Genomic DNA, 20159 nt, shown 5'->3' with positions numbered 1-20159 from the left:
CACACACACACACACTGTCTCATGCATGCATACACACTCATATATACACCCATTGACACACACACCACGCACATACATGCACACACACACACACACACACACACACACACACACACACACACATGCACACACACACTTCAAGGCTAATTCTAATTTCTTCTGGGTTTCACAGCGATAGGGAGGCGGCGGACGGTACGGCCGTGCGATTCTGCCTCAAGGCACCGTTACCCTTCTCATCCTGGACTGCGGGGAGCAGAGGCCCATTTCACTGGCCCACATCCCATTACGTATCACATTATAATCTACAGGGCTGGGAAAAGTCCCTCAGCACACGACTGCCATTTTGGCTCATTTTCAGAACGTGTTGGCGGACCATCGTAGCGCTTCACCCGGTATGTATAGTCACACTGCCAGCGCACACATTATCTATTATTTACGCCCACTTCTGTATCTCTGCGCATGCATGCATCACTCCGGTGCTGTCAATCTGTCAGTTTGCGGACGCAGACCGAACCATCTGTGCGTGCGCAGGCACCCGTTTGGGTGTGTGTGTGTGTGTGTGTGTGCGCGTGTACACGGCTGAGTGTGCGTGTGTGTGAGCGTGCGTGTTTGTGCATATATGCGCGTGTGCATGCATGATTGTGTGTGTGTGTGTGTGTGTGTGTGTGTGTGTGCGTGTGCTGGGAATGAATGAAATCCTCGAAATGGAAGGTTCCTCATAAAACATAGAGCTGACATTTTGATTATGAAGAACATGCGCACATAAATAATACAACTGCTTGAATGAGAAATGACATTTACATCCTCAGATAGACCGTACGGATCTGACTCGCTCACGGCTGGTGCATTCAGGCCTATGGCTGCAGAGACCGTCCCCCACAACAGCCAATCAAAGGGCCCGCTTAAAAAAAATTTAAAAAAACCTTCGCCGCTCACCTTCCCGAAGTCCCGCACGTCGAAGAGGTCGAAGGGGTCGAAGAGCTCGCTGCTGCGCAGGCCAAACTTGTCGTGGCACACCTTGAGGAAGGTCCGGATGTTCTTCAGACACAGGAACTGAAATGGAGAACGAAAACGAACGTGAGAGACGATCGGCAGCATAAGAGGACGGAGTGTAGCACAGTGGGTAAGGAACTGGAAGACTCATTCCCAACACAAAACAAACAGGTGTGCTTTTGGTTGGGTGCACAGAGTCAAGCGCTCACAAATAACCTTTTCACCCCGGTGTGTCTTCAGCACAGCTGAACACTTTCTCTGGGGCTTTTTTTTCTAATACTACGAAATAAAAAAAAATTCTTCTGAAGATGTTTTACCTTTTTTCTCCGAAATCTCCATACCGCGTGTGTCTGAAGCTGGAATGTGCGATGCGTATTTTTAGACGGCTCAGAACGCCTCTCAATATCGCTCCGGGACACGCGTTCCCCGCAGGACAGGTAAAATCCACACGCTCGCAATCCTTTCATCAGGTTTAATAAGCGGCATCGGCAGGAAGCCGGATTTTTTTTTTTTGTGTGCAAATTTTTCATTTCCTGGAGGTGACTGACGGTCCCGTTCATTTCCGGCTCCCCGGGGGCGGTGATTAGAGACGGCAGGTCGCGCACCGCGATTCCGTCCCCCCCCCCCGGTCGGCTCCCGATAGGTCGTCCACGCGCGCCATCGTCCCTTCGACTCCGCCCCCCCCCCACCCCCAACCCCCGTCTCATTGAAGAACACGGGACCACCCCCCCCCCCCGCGCCCCGCCCCTGTGAGTAATTGAAAAACGCACTGCGACGGCCTCCGGAGGATCCCTGGGCGAGTCCCCTCCACGCGCCCTCTCTCTCTCTCTCTCTCTCTCTCTCTCGCATCAGCTCGGCGCCAGACGCCAAACGCGCGGGTCCTCGCGGTTTTATTGCCGTAACTCCGCCGGGGGGAGAGACGTCCCCGTGTGCAAACACCGCCAGGCGCGGGGGGGCGCGAGGGGGGGGGCGCGGGGAAGAAAATTGATTTTTCCGGATCCCTTTTGCAACGAGAGGGCGGCGACGGGGGAGAATCAAGATGTGTCACGGGGGAAATGGGTGTTTGTCATAAACAGGAAGTGGAGGGCTGCTGGGACCTGCCTGGGAGCATGAGAGCAGGAGTGTGTGTGTGTGTGTGGGCAGGGCGGGGGGGGGGTAGCAGGGTGATGGAGTCACAACAAAATAAAAAAATGATCTCAACTCCTCACTCCTGCTACTGTGTCGGTGGCAGTAGCCTGGCCTCTGGCTGACCTCCGATGCTGTCCAGTCATTTCCTGTTTGGCTGCGTGGGCGTTGTTCGCTTCACGCTTCGGATATTTGTGGCAGTAAGACGACTCACACAGACCACACCTCCTGTTAGCCCGGGTTTGGGTTCAGGCTTTTTATATCATTACCCGGGAGAAGTCACCTTTGCCTCTGCTACACTTCTAAAAAAAGGTGGCCAGTGGTCAGGTGTGAAAGAGGACACACCTTTCCTTTCCTTTCACCCAATTAGTCAGAATATAAAAGCAAAGTGTGTATCTGTTTAGTTTTTTTTAGCTCCTGGCTGAATGTCCGCCCGTTCACCCGAACGTCTCAGTCTGACCCGGTGGTGAGTCAGAGTCCTGTTTTTGTTTTTTTTCAGCCGGGGTCAAGCGGAGAGCTCGGCGGCCTGTGCGCCATCGTGGTGCGGTGGACTGTGTCCAACAGGCGCGGGGGTTTTACTGGCAGGCTCTGCGACCAGACGAGGGCCCCGTTAGAGAGGCACGTCAGTTAGGACGGACAGACGGACCGTGTCAGTTAGGACGGACAGACGGACCGGCGTAATTCATCCCGCTGTTTGCGGTGGCGATGTACAGGGGAGGAGGGCAGCTGCAATCGCGGAGATGAGATGCGGCTTTTCAGGCGCTGTTACAATACAATGGGAGCCCCACACATTGGTCCTTTAAACCTTCACGATGCATTAAAACTAAAAGCTGAACGCAGATGAAATTGGGTTTTTTTTTTCTCCAAAAAACATTATTTCAGTTTTCCATTGACCTAGCCAGTTTGTATGTGTAATGAAGGATATTTTCAAATTTATTTTTTCTCTTTTAAAAAATTTTTTTTTTAAAATTTTTTTTGCTTGCCACCACATCCCCTCGACAGAGGACAGATTTATTTATAAATTACAATATTTGCATATCATAATGCTGAAGTCACTGCACCCCCCCCACCCCCCTCACCCCCCAGTCAACAGACCGACCCAACACGGATTCAGACAGAACAACATCGAGGAAACTAGATACAGACTTAGGATATGAAGGATATTTTAGATACTTAAAAAGTAATGTAATGTCTTGCTTTAGACCACAAACCACCGAAGGCCCCAATCCCAGCCACTGTAACGACAGCAGCCTGTTAGATTTTATGTAAATATCGAATATATCTGTCATTGGACACAAACATTGTCTGGACCAATCGTAAACACACACCAAAAATGAAATCAAAATAACGTAAACCTTGGAATGGTAACTAGCCCTTTATAGCTGAACAAATAAAATTAAGGACATCCTAATTAGTATCATTAATGACTTTAAATGACCATAAACAAATTGGATTTTAATTGATGAGTCAAATTACAGGCAAAACTGATTAATTTAATAAGGATTCAAGACAGAATATTTAGTGGCGCTTCAACTGACCTGTGGGTAAGGACTTAATTCTAACACGTATCTGTACCTGTGCCAACCTGGTTTAGTCCCAAAACCCTAACATACCTGTACCTTTGATCACCTGGTTTAGTCCCAAAACCCTAACATACCTGTACCTGCTCTCACCTGGTTTAGTACCAAAACCCTAACATACCTGTACCTGTGATCACCTGGTTTAGTACCAAAACCCAAACATACCTGTACCTGTGATCACCTGGTTTAGTACCAAAACACAAACATACCTGTACCTGTGCCAACCTGGTTTAGTCCCAAAACCCTAACATACCTGTACCTTTGATCACCTGGTTTAGTCCCAAAACCCAAACATACCTGTACCTACTCTCATCTGGTTTAGTCCCAAAACCCAAACATACCTGTACCTGCTCTCACCTGGTTTAGTCCCAAAACCCTAACATACCTGTACCTGCTCTCACCTGGTTTAGAACCAAAACCCAAACATACCTGTACCTGTGATCACCTGGTTTAGCATCAAAACCCAAAAATCACACAGAATCTCAGAAACGGATTCACCGAGTTCAGGGGAGTTCAGTTCGCCCCTCGAGTGCGTCTCTGGTCGCCCTCTTCATGGAGTGAGACGTTCACTCCGCTCTTTAAAATCCCTGACCATGAAAAACAAAACGTCGTTTTTTTTCTCTCAAAGACCTCAGCACAAATCCTCCACCACTTAAAAACTGTTCAGTAATGAACCCTCCACTCTGAATATGAAAAACAAATCATGTTTTTTTTTTCCTTTTTGGACGGAGAACACAGAACAATAGCAACCGTGCCAAGGTATTTACTCCTTTCACACTGAGAGAAATAGCACCTAGGAAATGCATCCAATTTCACACATATGCTCATAAATATGCTATTATCAGAGGCTTATGCTTCCGTATACGGAACTGCACCCATTTACGTATTGATATAGCTGACAAAACACGTAATTTTGAAATATATATGATATGCCTCAATGTGAGTGTATGAACTGGCATGCCTGTACATGGTATATAGTACAGCAGTAGTGCATAAATGTGAGTGTATGAATTGGCATGCCTGTACATGGTATACGGTACAGCCGTAGTGCATAAATGTGAGTGTATGAATTGGCATGCCTGTACATGGTATACGGTACAGCCGTAGTGCATAAATGTGAGTGTATGAATTGGCATGCCTGTACATGGTATATGGTACAGCCGTGGTGTATAAATGTGAGTGTATGAACTGGCATGCCTGTACATGGTATATGGTACAGCAGTAGTGCATAAATGTGAGTGTATGAACTGGCATGCCTGTACATGGTATACGGTACAGCCGTAGTGAAGCAGGCCGATCTGACGCACACAGCGCACATCAGACATGTGACGGTTCAGCGGGCGGTACTTTCGCGCGAGGAGGGATCGCCCCGCAGGGCGGACCGTACCAAAGGGCACCGGGCCCGGGGGAGGCGACCCGCGTTTCGATTTTTGCGATTGTGGAAAACGGGACCGAGTCGCTCAGCAAGCCTGGAAAAGCTGCGGCTTACGGGGGCCTTTGTTGGAATTTCGGAGGCAGCTCCCCCCCCCCTCCCCCCCTCCCCCCCGACAAATCTGTTGCCTGGTTGGGAGCTCTAGCTGCTGCTCAGTGCAGATTCAAATAACCAGCAAGCAAAAGGGAGGCGGGGGGTCGGGGAGTGGGGGAGTGGGGGGGGGGGGGGGGGGGGGGTTGGCATGTGGCAGAGAAACGGGGGGTAACAAAGGGTTGTCAGCTCCTGACGGGACCCCCCCACCCCTCCCCACCCCACCCACGGTGTCACACAGAGAATAATGCATTGCGCTCCGTTCTGGCGCTAGGCAAACCGCTCCTCCGCGGCCCCCCGCTGCTTTTAATGGGGGGTACAAATTAAAGCGGAATGGAAGTTCTGTAATAAAGCTGACTGAGGAGAAGGAAAGGGTGGGAGTAGGGGGGGGGGCTGTCAGTCAGGAGGCGCGGGAGATGAAAGCCTCTGAGGGGGGGGGGGGGGGGGGGGGGGGGCCCGGGGGGGCAGAGCCTCCGGGGGGCTTCTGGGGGCCGCCGTGTCTGAGGATGATGAAAACGGGACGGGGTTGGGAGGGGGAGGGGGAGCACGGGGGCATGGGAGGGCAGACAGCAGACAGTCAGACAGTCAGACAGTCAACCAGTCAACCACTCAGTAGGTTAGCCACCCAGTCAGTCAGTTATTCAGTCAGATAGCCAGTCAGTCAGTCAGTCAGTCAGACAGTCAGTCAGTCAGTCAGTCAGACAGTCAGTCAGTCAGTCAGTCAGCCAGCCAGTCAACCAGTCAGTCAGTCAGTCAGTCAGTCAGTAATTCTCTCAGCCAGCCAGCCAGTTATTCAGATGGGCAGCCAGTTAGTCAGTTAGCCAGTCAGTTATTCAGTCAGATAGCCAGTCAGTCAGTAATTCTCTCAGTCAGTCAGTCAGTCAGTCAGCAGGTCATTCATCCAGTCAGCAGCACAGGCAGTCTGTGGTAGGGGACGCGATCATAATCTCCCCGACATCAGAACGTTCCAGAAGGCTGCCCCACAGGTGGGATGCCTGCGACCCACAGTCACCCTCAGACTGAACCACATAAAGGCTGTTCCATTCCAGACAGACGGATGAATAGGTGCTGCTTGAGACGAGAGATGAGGATCAGGACGGGGGGGGGGGGGGTCAGGGAGGGAGAGGGGATGGAACCAGTCAGCAACACACTGAAAGGAACGAGCAGTGAAAAGCCTCCCCGCGACTCACGAGCGAGTCACGAAGGGTGCGATGATAAGGAGATGATTACAGCGTCGGCCCGGCGTCCTGTATTCCGTGGTTCCCCTTAAATCATCTCTCCACCCGCCCCGCAGTCTGAGAGGGGGCGGCCCAGTCGAACCCAGGAAACCGGCCCGTCAGCAACATAAACCTGACAAACTGCGACTGCGTAAGTGCTGAGAGTCCTTCCCGAGCCCCGGAGACGCACAGCTGCCGAGTCTCGGAGACAGACGAAGTGCCACTCTGGGCAATTAGGGAAAAAGACAGCTGCTAAATAATTCACCGCGGCGTATGAATATTAATCGGGGAACATTTTCTGAAAGCCACATTCAGGGAACTGACACTTGTGAAGCGGTACCAACGATACCTGCACATACCAGGAATTATGCTCAAAACTATTCTGACCTAGAATTTAAGGCCTGTTGACTTAACTAACTGTGATTAAGAAATATATAAATCTGCGAGACAGACAGCTGGAGCTCTACTGTCTGAAGTACACAATGAATCACAGCATAGCTCAACTTCATAGCATTCAAGATATGAGAGATTTCAAAAGCCAAAGGTCGCTATCTGGGAAAGAACATCTGCCTTCACTGTTGCATCATGCTGAGCAGGGAAGTTCACTGTCGGGAGGCTCCATAAGTTCACTATTGAGATAAGATGTGAGATAAGACTCCGACAGTGTATGGTGTGCGATTCCACACTGCCTCACCCCTCCCAGCACGTTTTAAATCAGCCAACAGAGAACTACAGTCAGCAAACAGAAAGTACAGTCTGCACAGAGGAAGTACAGTCTGTAGGGAGGAAGTACAGTCTGTAGGGAGGAAGAACAGGCTGTAGGGAGGAAGTACAGTCTGCAGAGAGGAAGTACAGTCTGTAGGGAGGAAGTACAGACAGCAGAGAGGAAGTACAGCCTGTAGAGAGGAAGTGCAGACTGCAGAGAGGAAGTACAGAGTGCAGAGAGAAAGTACAGTCTGTAGGGAGGAAGTACAGCCTGTAGAGAGGAAGTACAGCCTGTAGAAAGGAAGTACAGACTGCAGAGAGAAAGTACAGCCAGCAGATGAAGTACAGTCTGCAGAGAGGAAGTACAGTCTGTAGAGAGGAAGTACAGCCAGCAGAGTAAGTACAGTCTGTAGAGAGGAAGTACACTCTGTAGAGAGGAAGTACATTCTGCATAGAGGGATCTCTATAACCATGAATTGGAAGAATCCTCTCCCTACAAATAGCGGCTGTGCTTTCAATGGCAACAAACAGACTGTTCCTTCTGGGTTAGAGGAACTGGGTTACTAGAACTGGCCATGGCCCCTACCCAACCTGATTTGGGCTCACCTGGCAATCCGAACCCAGAGACCCCCAACGTGTTCGTGTGTGACATCATCTCCGGGATCCTTCTCTTTTGAGTTTCTGACCAGCCCACGGCAGTGAGCCCAGAGGCCTTTGGTGCTTTGGGGGGGGGGGGGGGGGTTACGCTTATGGGGTGCGGTATCCCCTGCGGGACAGGTAACGGGAGGCCAGGATAGAACAAAAGAAGCACTTTCACCACTAATTCACTTTCACTTCCACCTGACCGGATCCCCATTTCCCCTGACCTTGCTTCCGTCTCTCTTATAATTTATAAAGGTTTCTTGGGGGGGGGTCACAAATGGAAACAATAGAATGTTAATTCAAGCAGTACGTAACTAAATGTTTAAAACTAGAAGGAGTGCACTAAGTAGAGTCCAGGCATCCACCCAGGGACAACAATATCCCCTCGCATGAACGTGCACGACAAATATCCTGGCAATCTGGTCATTACTTTCTGAGATATGTTCGGCCTGATGGTGGTGCTAGATGAAAAGGTCACGGGGTCACCAAAATAGGTTGGTTTCTTCCTCTTGGGATCATGAATGTGCACAGCAAGTTTCATGGCAATCCGGCGATTAGTTTTCAAGATATTATCTGTCAAAGACGGACAGATAAACGGACGTGTGAACTGATGGATAGACGAACATCCTGACATAACCTCCTTGGGTAGCGGTAATGAAATAAATATACAAACGAATGAATACATTCTGCAACAAATCTTTTGTTGAATTTTGTTTTGCTACAGGTTAGCTGCCATTACATCGGCATGTTCTGGTCTTGTAAATTGTTATCTCAGAGCTGTGGGCCCAACACGTGATTGGCTTACAGCTTTTAAACATCCAGGGCATTACAAACACAGCCCAGATCCCCACATTAAATACCTCTCCTCTATGCCCACAGCACATCCAATTCCACAGACCACTTAAAATATTTAGGCATTTTTTATTAATACTCAACAAATATATCTGTGTACATATTCATTAGGTTGGTGTTTGAAATTCCCACTGAAAAAGAAGTCCGTGATTAATCTGGCTGAGGGAACTGAGTGTCTCACAGCGCACTGTTTGAGTGTTTGCCGGGTACGAAAACCAATTCCTAAATGCAATTTTCCCAAATCTCATCTGCGCAGACCATTTTCAAATGCGGACATACTTAAATAAATTGACTGAACATAACATAACATAACATAATGACAAGAACAGGCCGTTCTGCCCAACAATGCTCGCCAAATACCTCCATCTGACAAAAATTCTTATGCATTACAATGAACTGCCAGGTCTATTTACAAGGGGGAAGGGGGGGGGGGGGTGGTACAGAACATTTACAAACTACAGCCCAGACATTACAGGAGCACCCCCCGCCTCCCGCCCCCCACCCCACCCCACCCCACCCCATCCCCGGATGGATGGGGAGAAGGGAGCTGGGGAACTTGGGAGACAGCGGATCAATGGGCAGGTAATTTACGACGTCGGGCCGAGGGCCAGAGGAGTGCATTCATCTGACTGGCCGCCTGCCTGCCTGCCTTCCGGCGGCCATACAAACGCTCCCAGCCTGCAAAGGGGCGACTGCGCGGGGGGACGGGGGATCGATACCGCCGTGACAAAGGGCCCGGCGCCCCGGCGCAGAATGTGATTGTAGCGGAGTTACCGCGGACAACCCGCGAAAACAAAACCCGCCGGACAGCGCTGAGTAATGCAGCCTTCTGGAGGAGCGGGCGAGGGGAGGGGGCGAGGGGGGAGGAGGGGGGGGGGGCAGACTGGTACAGTTTAGCTGCTGTGCTCCCGATCCCCAACTGACTTACCCCGAGCCTAACGCAATTAAAGCGGGGAACAGCCCCCATTTAATTGCGCATCTCATTAACAGTCACCATGGCGATTCTTTAATCATCGCTTTCGACTGCAGAGAAAGAATGTTCACTCATGTCTGGAATAATTGTACAAAAATAGCTGGCAGAACAAAATCAATGAGACATTTTGCTTCTATGATTAGATTAAGACCGTAACAACCGCACAGGCCTAATTCCCGTCTAAACTACGTATGATACTCAAAGATCAAAGAGTAACGCGGAACGCAGTTTGTGATAACACGTGTACAGTGAATAACCCTGTGCCTACTGCTGAGCGCAGCTTTTCTCTTGAGACAAACTCCAGAACAATCAAGCGTAGATAAGCGCCGTGAGTCATGTGTTCACACATTTACAGCGTCAAAGCGCTCGCTCAGCGTGTGCGTGCTATTGGTGTGAACGGTGGTCACCTATTATTTCATTTTTTCAATTAGATCCACAAACAAAAAAAGGCATTTCCACACACGTGGTTACATACAGCACAGCAACTGTCAGCACACAAAAAGGAGGGAAAGGAAAACGTATATGAAATTCCATCACCTCTTACAATTTTTCTGTTCGGAAAGCTAAAAAAAAAAAAAAAAACACAAAGCAGCAGATAATGTTATCTCTGTTGAGTTTTATTCTCTAAAAAAAAAGACAGGTTTATCTCTGACACATCACAGAAAAACCGCTGGCTCAGATCTCATTTATATTTACAGGGGAAATAGACACCGGGCGGTATGGCTGCCGCGCCGCTCGACTGATCTGACGCACGCTTCGAGCGGAAAGCCGTATACGGGGGACCGCGCTTCGCTGGGAGAGAATTCCGCGCAGATAAAATAACCGCTCACAGAGCGAGCGGACAGAGGGAACGTAATGAACCATTAAAAAAAAAAAGGGTACAATGAGACCACGTCCCGGAAGCCATCTTACGGGCTCCTTTTCCTAACGAAGTCCGCCTCGCGTTTCGCCCGTACGAAAACGGTTCTTAACGCCCCCATTTTGTGAGCATATTTCCAGCGCGATTTCAGCCGGCACGATGGGCAACAGCTATGGTGTCACACGGCAGATTTCTGGGATCTCGCCAGTAATGGATGAAGCACAATCTGTTACCGACTGGATCGCCCCCCCCCCCCTTCCCCCCGCATCACTCACGTAATGTCAGCGCATTATACACAACCAGGCCAGCTATGACTCCGATATCCTTTTTAAAGCACTACCAGCTTGTGCCCTATTACAGAGACATCCTGTGAAAAAAACACCTCTTGCATTCACACCACCATGTGTATTTTACCTCATCTTCTGGACAACTCTTTTTTTAGGCCCAAATTTATCCCTTATTATTTCTCCTAATTTTGGACGCCCACTCGTAACCCTGTCACTACTAGGCCCGGTGGTAATTAATCAAGCTCTCCTCCCGCAAACAGGCCGCCTGCTGCCACTCACTCTTTGGGCCAATCATACGCCGTCATGCCGGTCAGAGCCACCAATGACACGGTCAGGATTTCGCACCGTCCCCTGGGGGTGTCACCCCATAACAGTGTGTAGGGTGAGCCAATGGACGGGCCTCTGTTCTTCAGACACCCCAAGTCTAACCGAGGCGTGCTCCCTCACAGTGGGTGTTTGCACGAGGAAAACAGCCCCCCCCCACCCCCACCCCGTGATCTGCTGCAAGCCTCCACATCATCCCGACCCCTTCCTTTCTCCCTCGCCACTGCAGAGAAACTGAATAAACAAAACCTTTCACATGTCTGTACCCACCCCATTAGAGAGTCATGGGCACAGGACCAGCACCCCATCATAGAGTTACGGGCCCCCCCCCCCCCCCCCCCCCCCCCCGTTTCCCCCAGTGCCCCCCCCACCCCACCCCCATCAGAGAGCCCCAGGCCCAGGAGTCCAGCCCTTCGAGGGAAGCAGCAAAGCAGCAGAGAGCTGCTCATCCCTGTTCATGTGAGTACACTCACTGCAGTCAAACGCAGGAGAGCCCCAGAGGCTGACGGGAGGAATGGGAAGCACCACGGAAACGGGTCTCTAAGCAACCAGAGTCCTCAGAAGGACAGCTCGCATGAGTGGCTGCATTCCGCCGGACAGATCGCCAGGTCTGCAGAAAAAACGGGGCTCTGTAGTGCTCCCCCCCGCCCCCCCCCCCCCCCCCCCCCCCCCCCCCCCCCCCCCCCCCTCAGCATTTCATCACCGCGGCAACCCTGGCACCCAGCTTATCTGCCCTTACGCTTGACACAGACACTTCAATCAGCCGTTTATACTCATCCAACACCCCCCCCCTGTCCCTCCATCCCTCCATCCCTCCGTCCCCAGCCCCCACCCCTCAGGAGACACGAGTCCTTGCCCTGCGAGCGGCCGGGTCTTTCAGGACATCTTAAGGGACGCGCCGCGGGATTAGCCAATCAGAGCGCGGCGCGTTCGCGCGAGGGCTTCTCGCGGAATCCCCGGGGCCTGGGAGGGCGGGGCGGACGCTCGTCTCCCGGGTCCGCTGCGGGGGCCGGGGGGGGGCCCCGGACACGGCGGGACCTCCGACACCTCCGCCCGTCCTCGGCAGAAATAGGAGCCGTGGCTCCGGATCTAGCCGAGCGGTCGCCACGGGGCCGTTAATACCACGTCAGGACCACGTCAGGACCGCCCGTCTGAGCGTCCAGAGAAAACCTCAGAGGAGGGAGGGAGGGAGAGAGAGAGAGAGAGAGAGAGAGAGAGAGAGAGAGAGAGGGAGAGAGAGAGAGAGAGAGAGAGGAGAGAGAGAGAGAGAGAGAGAGAGAGAGAGAGAGAGAGAGAGAGAGAGAGAGAGAGAGAGAGAGAGAGAGAGAGAGAGAGAGAGCGAGGGAGAGAGGAGAGAGGACGGAAGAGGGGGAGAGAGAAAGAGAGAGAGAGAAAAGAGCTGTGATCTAAGATGGCAGGGCTGTTAGTTCTGTTAATGAAGCTGGTCGCACACAACTCTCCAATCCACCATCCAGCGGAACGAGGAATCACTGCAGGATTCACTTGGTAATGGCAAAGAGCAACCTGATTCAGTTCAAAGCCATCCAGCTGATTAACTCCTGCCCAGGGAGGCAGGGACAGGGGCTGAAAGCGTATCCAGTAGAATGTTCTGACTTTCCAACAAAAAAACTGTTTTGAATCCATGAAAAAAAATTCTAAATTCAAACCCCCCCCCCCCCTCCCTCAACCCCAGGTTGCACACTACAGTTGGCGGACCTAATCCAGCCAAATTTGCTCCGCATGGAGCAGTCATTGGAGCTGCCCTTTGAAACACTGCTCAGCGCTCAATTCTGCCATTCGCTGGAAGGACTCCAGACAAAAGCAATCACAGTCAGAGGGCAGACGCCGCAGGACGGGGGGAACGGCGGTAAGGAAGTGTGCCTGTGAAACGTGTGAAAGGTTCCTTTGTCCGTTCTGCTCCACTGACCACACAGTTTAATGGGATTTGTGATGGAGGAGAAGGAGGAGGAGGAGGTAGAGAACGGGAGGGAGACTCTGACTGTGCCGGAAGCTTCTGGAAGGGCTGAGCTGGCTGCTCCAGATGAAAAATGCAAATGCAAAGCTGGGGAAGCAAACGCCACCTGTACAGAAAGCTTGTTACTCAGGCCCTACTTATAATCCAGTGTAAAGTACTGTGACAGAACGCTCTGTGTGTAAACTGACTTTATAATCCAGTGTAAAGTACTCTGACAGAATGCTCTGTGTGTAAACTGACTTTTATACTCCAGTGTAAAGTACAGTGACAGAATGCTCTGTGTGTAAACTGATTTTTATACTCCAGTGTAAAGTACTCTGATAGAATGCTCTGTGTGTAAACTGACTTTTATACTCCAGTGTAAAGTACAGTGACAGAATGCTCTGTGTGTAAACTGACTTTTATAATCCAGTGTAAAGTACTCTGACAGAATGCTCTGTGTGTAAACTGACTTTTATACTCCAGTGTAAAGTACAGTGACAGAATGCTCTGTGTGTAAACTGATTTTTATACTCCAGTGTAAAGTACTCTGATAGAATGCTCTGTGTGTAAACTGATTTTTATACTCCAGTGTAAAGTACTCTGACAGAATGCTCTGTGTGTAAACTGACTTTTATAATCCAGTGTAAAGTACAGAGACAGAACGCTCTGTGTGTAAACTGACTTTTATAATCCAGTGTAAAGTACAGTGACAGAATGCTCTGTGTGTAAACTGATTTTTATACTCCAGTGTAAAGTACTGTGACAGAATACTCAGTGTATAAACTGACTTTTATAATCCAGTGTAAAGTACTGTGACAGAATGCTCTGTGTGTAAACTGACTTTTATAATCCAGTGTAAAGTACTCTGACAGAATACTCAGTGTGTAAACTGACTTTTATAATCCAGTGTAAAGTACTGTGACAGAATGCTCTGAGTGTAAACTGACTTTTATAATCCAGTGTAAAGTACTCTGACAGAATGCTCTGTGTGTAAACTGACTTTTATAATCCAGTGTAAAGTACTGTGACAGAATGCTCTGAGTGTAAACTGACTTTTATAATCCAGTGTAAAGTACTCTGACAGAATGCTCTGAGTGTAAACTGACTTTTATAATCCAGTGTAAAGTACTGTGACAGAATGCTCTGAGTGTAAACTGACTTTTATAATCCAGTGTAAAGTACTCTGACAGAATGCTCTGAGTGTAAACTGACTTTTATAATCCAGTGTAAAGTACTGTGACAGAACGCTCTGTGTGCAAACTGACTTTTATAATCCAGTGTAAAGTACTCTGACAGAATGCTCTGAGTGTAAACTGACTCTTCACACTGGGCTGTCGGCATCCCCTCAATCTCATCCGTTTATTTCCATCGCTCACATTCCTCTCTCAGCTCCTCCAGAGCCCAGGCCTTCATTAACATTCAGATGACAAACGCCAGATCTGCTCCAGGACATGTCTGATCTCGTATGTGTTTAATCTGTAATTGCGCGCACCAGACAGGGGGCTATATGGGTCAGGTCGGAGTGAGTCTGGAACAGTCTCACTTCCTGTGTTCCATCCTTCGACCCCCCACCCCCTCCATCCCTCCCTCCCTCCCTCCCCAAAGTCCAACCACCCTTCAGCAGCAGCGACCGCCCCCCCCCCCCCCCACACACACACACACACACACTTCCCTCCCTGCATCTATGAGCAAAAACCCCACACTCCACTGCAGACAGATCCATCTCCTGTTTTCCGACAGCACTCACCCCAGCCACCCCCCCCTCCCCCCCGTTTCTTCCCAGAAATGGAACGGTCCAGCTGAAGCGGTGGTCTCCACGCTCGGCTCGCAGACGTGACGCCCGTGTACACGCCCTCTCCTCACAGCTCTTTACAGCGTCGCGCTTTCGCTGGACTGGCTCTCCTTCCGTTGGGCGTCGGGGACGTTCGAACGTAACTGTCTGTTGTTTTTGGAGGCGGCGGCGGCGGCGGCGGCGGGTTTGGCTCCGCGCGGCGGCGTGAGTTTAACTCAGCCACAGCCCAACGCCGCGCCAGCACCGCCTGACCCTCGTTAGGCCCCTCCCACCTGCTCCGCTGCCCTCGGTGAGAGACATTCTTGGCGTTGTGTTTTTAACAATGCATCACGTCACAACATTTTTAAAAATGTGATATTCTTTGTTGAGGAAACTGGACCAAAACGCCCCCCCCCCAAAACAACCGTGCACCTCTTCAGCTAACAGTAGTTCAGCAACAGCGAATGATAAGATAACGGAACGCCGTTTGGAGCAGCGGCTGAAGCGGCTTGACCCAGCTAACCGCTCTGGAGATAAACGCTCGCTCGGACGCCTCTGCGGTGGACAGCGTGAGTCAGCGAATCAGAGAGGGGGGTCAGCACGCGGGACTTCAGAGCGCTGCGGCGAGCTTTCCAAATAAACGTCTGGCTTCCTCGAGGTCCAGTGAAGATAACGCCGCTTGTGCAGCAGCGGGCTGCAGTCCTGCACGCTGGCTGATGTACGTCAGCACTAAATGCTCTACACTGCAGCCCGATTCAGGATGCATAACAGGTTTTAACCTCTGATGCTGGCAAAGCTCTAAAGGGCTCTGATTGGCCGGCTTATTAATGAATATTAATGAAGGGGCGTGGCTGAAGGGAACATGCAGTGCTAGTGTAGGGATATGGGCAGCAGCAGAAGCACTGCCCCCTGATTCTGGCCCTTCCGGGGTAAGGAAGCTCAGGACCCCAAGGTGGGCGCTGCCCCTCTGGGTTGGGTACAGAGCAGGAGAGCCCAACCCTGGTCCTGGGGAGCCACAGGGTCTGCTGGTTTTTTGTTTTCACCCTGAACACAACAACCACTTTAGACCGAAGAAACCATGTGAGGCCAGTTAACTGTGTAATCGATTGCTTTAACTGATCGTTTAAGTGTAACAACAGAAACCAGCAGACCCTGCGGCTCTCCAGGACCTGGGTCAACCGCCTCACGTACCCAGCACCGGTGGCCTTGTTAGTGTGTTTGGCGGTCCAGACCCAACGGCTTAGAGGCCACACAACCAGCCACGGTTTCTCCAGCTGGTGGACAGACAGTAAATAAATACTTTGTAGAAAAAGCCCCACCCCTCCCCAGTACACTCATGCCGTTTGGCTCTGGAACCGACTCCACTTGTGTGGTTTGGCCCACTGGGACCGAGTGGGCGGAGTCTCGGGTGAGGGTGGGGGCGGGTCGGGTGGAACACATTCAGTGTATGTGATAAAAAAGGAAAGCCAAAATAGTTTAAAAATGACTGAGAAACATATCTTACAACTGCAACTTCCACATATCACAGAATATATTTCTCAATAAGAAATATATTCAGTATATGTGACATATGGACATACATATAATATATTTTTTTCTAGAATTTTACAGGTTCTTTAAATAAAATATGAAAATGTGCCGATAAGAAATTTTGTTAAATATGTTTGCCAGATATCTTGACATTAATACATATGCAGTATGTCACCATAATGTTTGAGATGAATACCCCATGTGTAAGAGCAGTTTGGAGTTCACATTACCGCACAGTTTAGGACAGGGAGCGGGAAACACCGCCGCCTCCCTCCAGCCAGGACACACCCTGTAACCTCCTCCTCATCTGGAACCATGACATCATCACACAGAAACAAGGACGCCAGTCAAAACTGGGGGAAATCCTCCTTGCGTAGAAGGAAAGCATTCACCATGACAGTAGAAGAAGAAGAGACTAATCACCAAGAGACACCGAGAGAGCAACCACAGAGTAATCACCAAGACACTGATCACCAAGAGGCTAATCACCAAGTGACTAATCACCAAGAGGCTACTGGCCAAGAAAGTAAACACAGAGTAATCAGCCAGAAGCTGATCACCAAGAGGATAATCACCCAGAGGCGAATTACCAAAAAACTAATCACCAAGAAAGTAATCACAGAGACTAATCACTGAGAGAATAATCATCAGGAGACTAATCACCAAATGCAACCAGTTCCCTCAGTTATTTTACCCAGCTTGCTTTCATTCATACAAAAAAACAATAATCTCCTTTTCTACTTTCTTTCCTTGTAGAACATTCTAGCACGAGGACCCTCCACCGCCAGTCCACAGTTTTAAATGCGATCCATCTTTCCGCCTGTTTAAGAGCGAGGCTTACGGGAAGGGGGCCCGTTAATGCCTGAGCAAACCCGCGCCTCATCGCTCTCCTGAACACCCGCAGACAGCCTCATCACCATAACGCGCCACAGAAACAATGCGCCCAACAGGTGCTTCGTATTTATTTACACATTTCCGCCGGTAATTCCAGCAATTACACGACAGGTAATTCCTTTCTAGCCTGGTGGCGAAAACACATAAAAACATAAACAGCACAGAAACAACGTTTTGCGGGTACGGGGATTCGGTGCAAGGCGTGCAGGTGCGGAGAAACGGCATCGCAGCGCCGTGACATCAGCGTTCAGCGTCTCTGACACGGGAAACACAGCTGTGCTGTGACATCAGCGTTCAGCGTCTCTGACACGGGGAACACAGCTGTGCTGGGGGGCTGTGTGGGGAAGCGCACCAGCGTCCCTCGTGTACTGTTCTCTCTGTTCATCCAAAACCCGGAGGGGAAGGGGGGGGGGGGAGGGGAGTCCCGAAGGGGAAAAGGAAAGGGGGTGGTGGGGCGGGGGCGACGGTGCTACCCTTCTAATGCGATTCCGCTATTTTTACCCCACCCTGCCCTCTCTGCTAAACCATTAGGACTCATAAGCAGACACATTTACAATGAATCCTGATATAATCTATGAGCGGGAGCGCTGAGCCCAACCCTGTTTGCTCTTCAACATCACGCTCATTCACGACAAAACATAAATGCGACGACGAGACGAGGAGGAATATTCGGTGAATTAAAATTGTAAATGGACCTGAAGATCGCTGCGTTAATACCTCCCTCCTGACCAGAGTGCATTTTATCCACTTATATACATTACCCACACAGAGGTACCGGGATCCCGGGCTGGATAATGAACACAAGCCGCGGAGCTCTCTGCGTGTGCATCAATGCGCTCGATGAGTATCGGGCTGAGGAGGCGCGTGTTCGGGAGAGAAACGTCACGCGCTCCCCAGGAGGGGCTCCGCAGAGGGGAGGCCAGTGCAGCAGCCCCCCCCCCCCCCAAAAAAAATAAAGATGGACTGGTTGCTGGGAAAGACCTTAAAACACGACTGGGTACTCCAAAATTGTGAGGAAAATGTAATACACTGAATAAATGGTTTTCAAGAGGAGTATCAAGAGGACTGACAGCATTATGCGGCAGAGCCAATGCTTTTACTGTAGTTAAGGTAATGAGTCTCATTCAGGTACGATGGGCTCAAACATATGAATGGGTAATGGATGATATGACAGGGAAATGGACTACATTTCTGACCGCATTAAAAAAGAAAGACAGGACGGCCATACAAAGACAAACTGACGAGTATGTGTTCGCCTACATTTTGACTTCCTCGGGATTCATATTCAAATGTGTTTCGTGGAACTGAACCCCGGCAGACCTGTTTTACCATCAGACGAGTTCATCGGAAGGGCTGCCGCCGAGGTCGCATTCGATCCCTTGATAAACACAGCGCTTACTGTCCCTGTTAGCACACCTGCACGTTAGTGACTTACCTCCCAGGTGCCAATACGGAAAGTGCTTTGCTTCCTGTCCTGAACAAAATGGGACAAAATGTCCATATTTTCCACACACTGAGCTCTGTGTAGTCGTGTGTGTGTGTGCGCATGTGTGTGTGTGTGTGTGTGTTTGAAGCTCACAGGACAGACAGACAGAGTAATCCTATAAGTGACCGCAGCTCTCACTGAAAATCGGTACAAAATTAAGCCTGTTACACAACCTGACCTCCGACCCAGGAAGTAAAACCTCCGATCCCCTCTGTGTACGCCAGTAAAAACCAGGAAAAACTACAAAGGGCACCTCATCGACACCCGCAGTTACGGCTGCTAATGCAGGTCAGCCGCTATGTTTAGTCTGTGGCGGTGTGACAGAGAGCTCTCCTCACCTCAAATCGCTCGCCTGCTTCAGTCTGAAAATGCGCTCGGATAAAAAAGCAAAGCCTCAGTCGGAGCCTCGCGCTGAACCTGGCGTAGAACGCTCACCGCCGACCCACCCGTGAGCTCCAGAGACAAGCCGGCGGTCTGCGGAGAGGCAGCCGTCTAGTCTGGACCTAAGCGGCATGAAACACCTGTGAAACCGACTTTAACATCGCAGAAAAAGCTGTAATAATATCCCACCACGGACGTACAACAAGTTCCACTCAACATTCCGTAATGATGACATCACAATGAAGACACGGTTTATGTTCGAAATCAGGCCAATCGTTGTAAAGCGGGCACCACCCACGAACGTAAAGAAGGATTCCAGTGTGAGGCTTCACAAATTCATCAGTGGGTGGGGAGGCCGCACACTGTCAATCAGCTGATAAGTGGGAACCAATAAATAAACAAATTCCGCTGCATAAACACCGTGACTGGTTCTGATCAGTGAGCTGGAGCTTGTTGGCCCCGCCCATTTTCAGGTTCATTCATAAGCTTCACAGTCCCATTACAAAAAATGAACAGCAACAAGTCTAAAATCCTGTTTCTTCCACCATGAAATCTGGGAAAAAACCTGCTGATTCAGCAGCAGAGAGAGCTACACAGAGAATATTTACACTACCACCCAAATGTATTATAATATCTTCGAAAAAGGTTTCAAAATATTATACATTATTCAGTGTTTCTCTTGAAAACAGATTGACAGGGTGGTCTGCCTGAACATTTCACAAATAATTTGGGTTGAAAAAGTAAAAAATTTGGAGCGCCAGATTATATTTGTTCCCGAAGGTCGCCATAAAGAGAAATCCGACATCACCTTTCCGCAGTTTTCCTCTGTGACAACAAAAAAACATGGCGACTAACACGGTTATATTCTATAGTCCACTAACCCTCGTATAGATGTAAACTCTTCTCAGCTGTGCCTGCCTTACATCACGGTCTGAGCACTGCCAAAAAACTTCCCACCTATCGTCAGCACATTAAAAACTGAAATGCCACTGCATTCGTACTGGAGTTGGAGGGAAAAGTTATCACTTCATGCAGCCTGCCCCCCCCCCTTTCCTTACACT

The 20159-nt window shown here is 50.1% G+C and overlaps 1 protein-coding gene across 8 annotated transcripts in view; it reads right to left on the bottom strand.

The window, feature by feature from the left end:
- LOC118212931 (guanine nucleotide exchange factor VAV2-like) overlaps positions 1–20159 on the bottom strand; it is a 206946-nt gene that overhangs the window by 144609 nt on the left and 42178 nt on the right. For all 8 annotated transcript variants that reach the window (XM_035391459.1, XM_035391462.1, XM_035391461.1 and 5 more), the window contains exon 2: positions 937–1053. In XM_035391459.1, coding sequence (XP_035247350.1) covers positions 937–1053 — 117 coding nt within the window. The remainder of the gene's footprint in view (positions 1–936; positions 1054–20159) is intronic.

This window comes from Anguilla anguilla, chromosome 14 (assembly GCF_013347855.1).
Source record: "Anguilla anguilla isolate fAngAng1 chromosome 14, fAngAng1.pri, whole genome shotgun sequence".
Classification (NCBI taxonomy): domain Eukaryota; kingdom Metazoa; phylum Chordata; class Actinopteri; order Anguilliformes; family Anguillidae; genus Anguilla; species Anguilla anguilla.
This window is presented reverse-complemented; position numbering and strand designations above follow the sequence as displayed.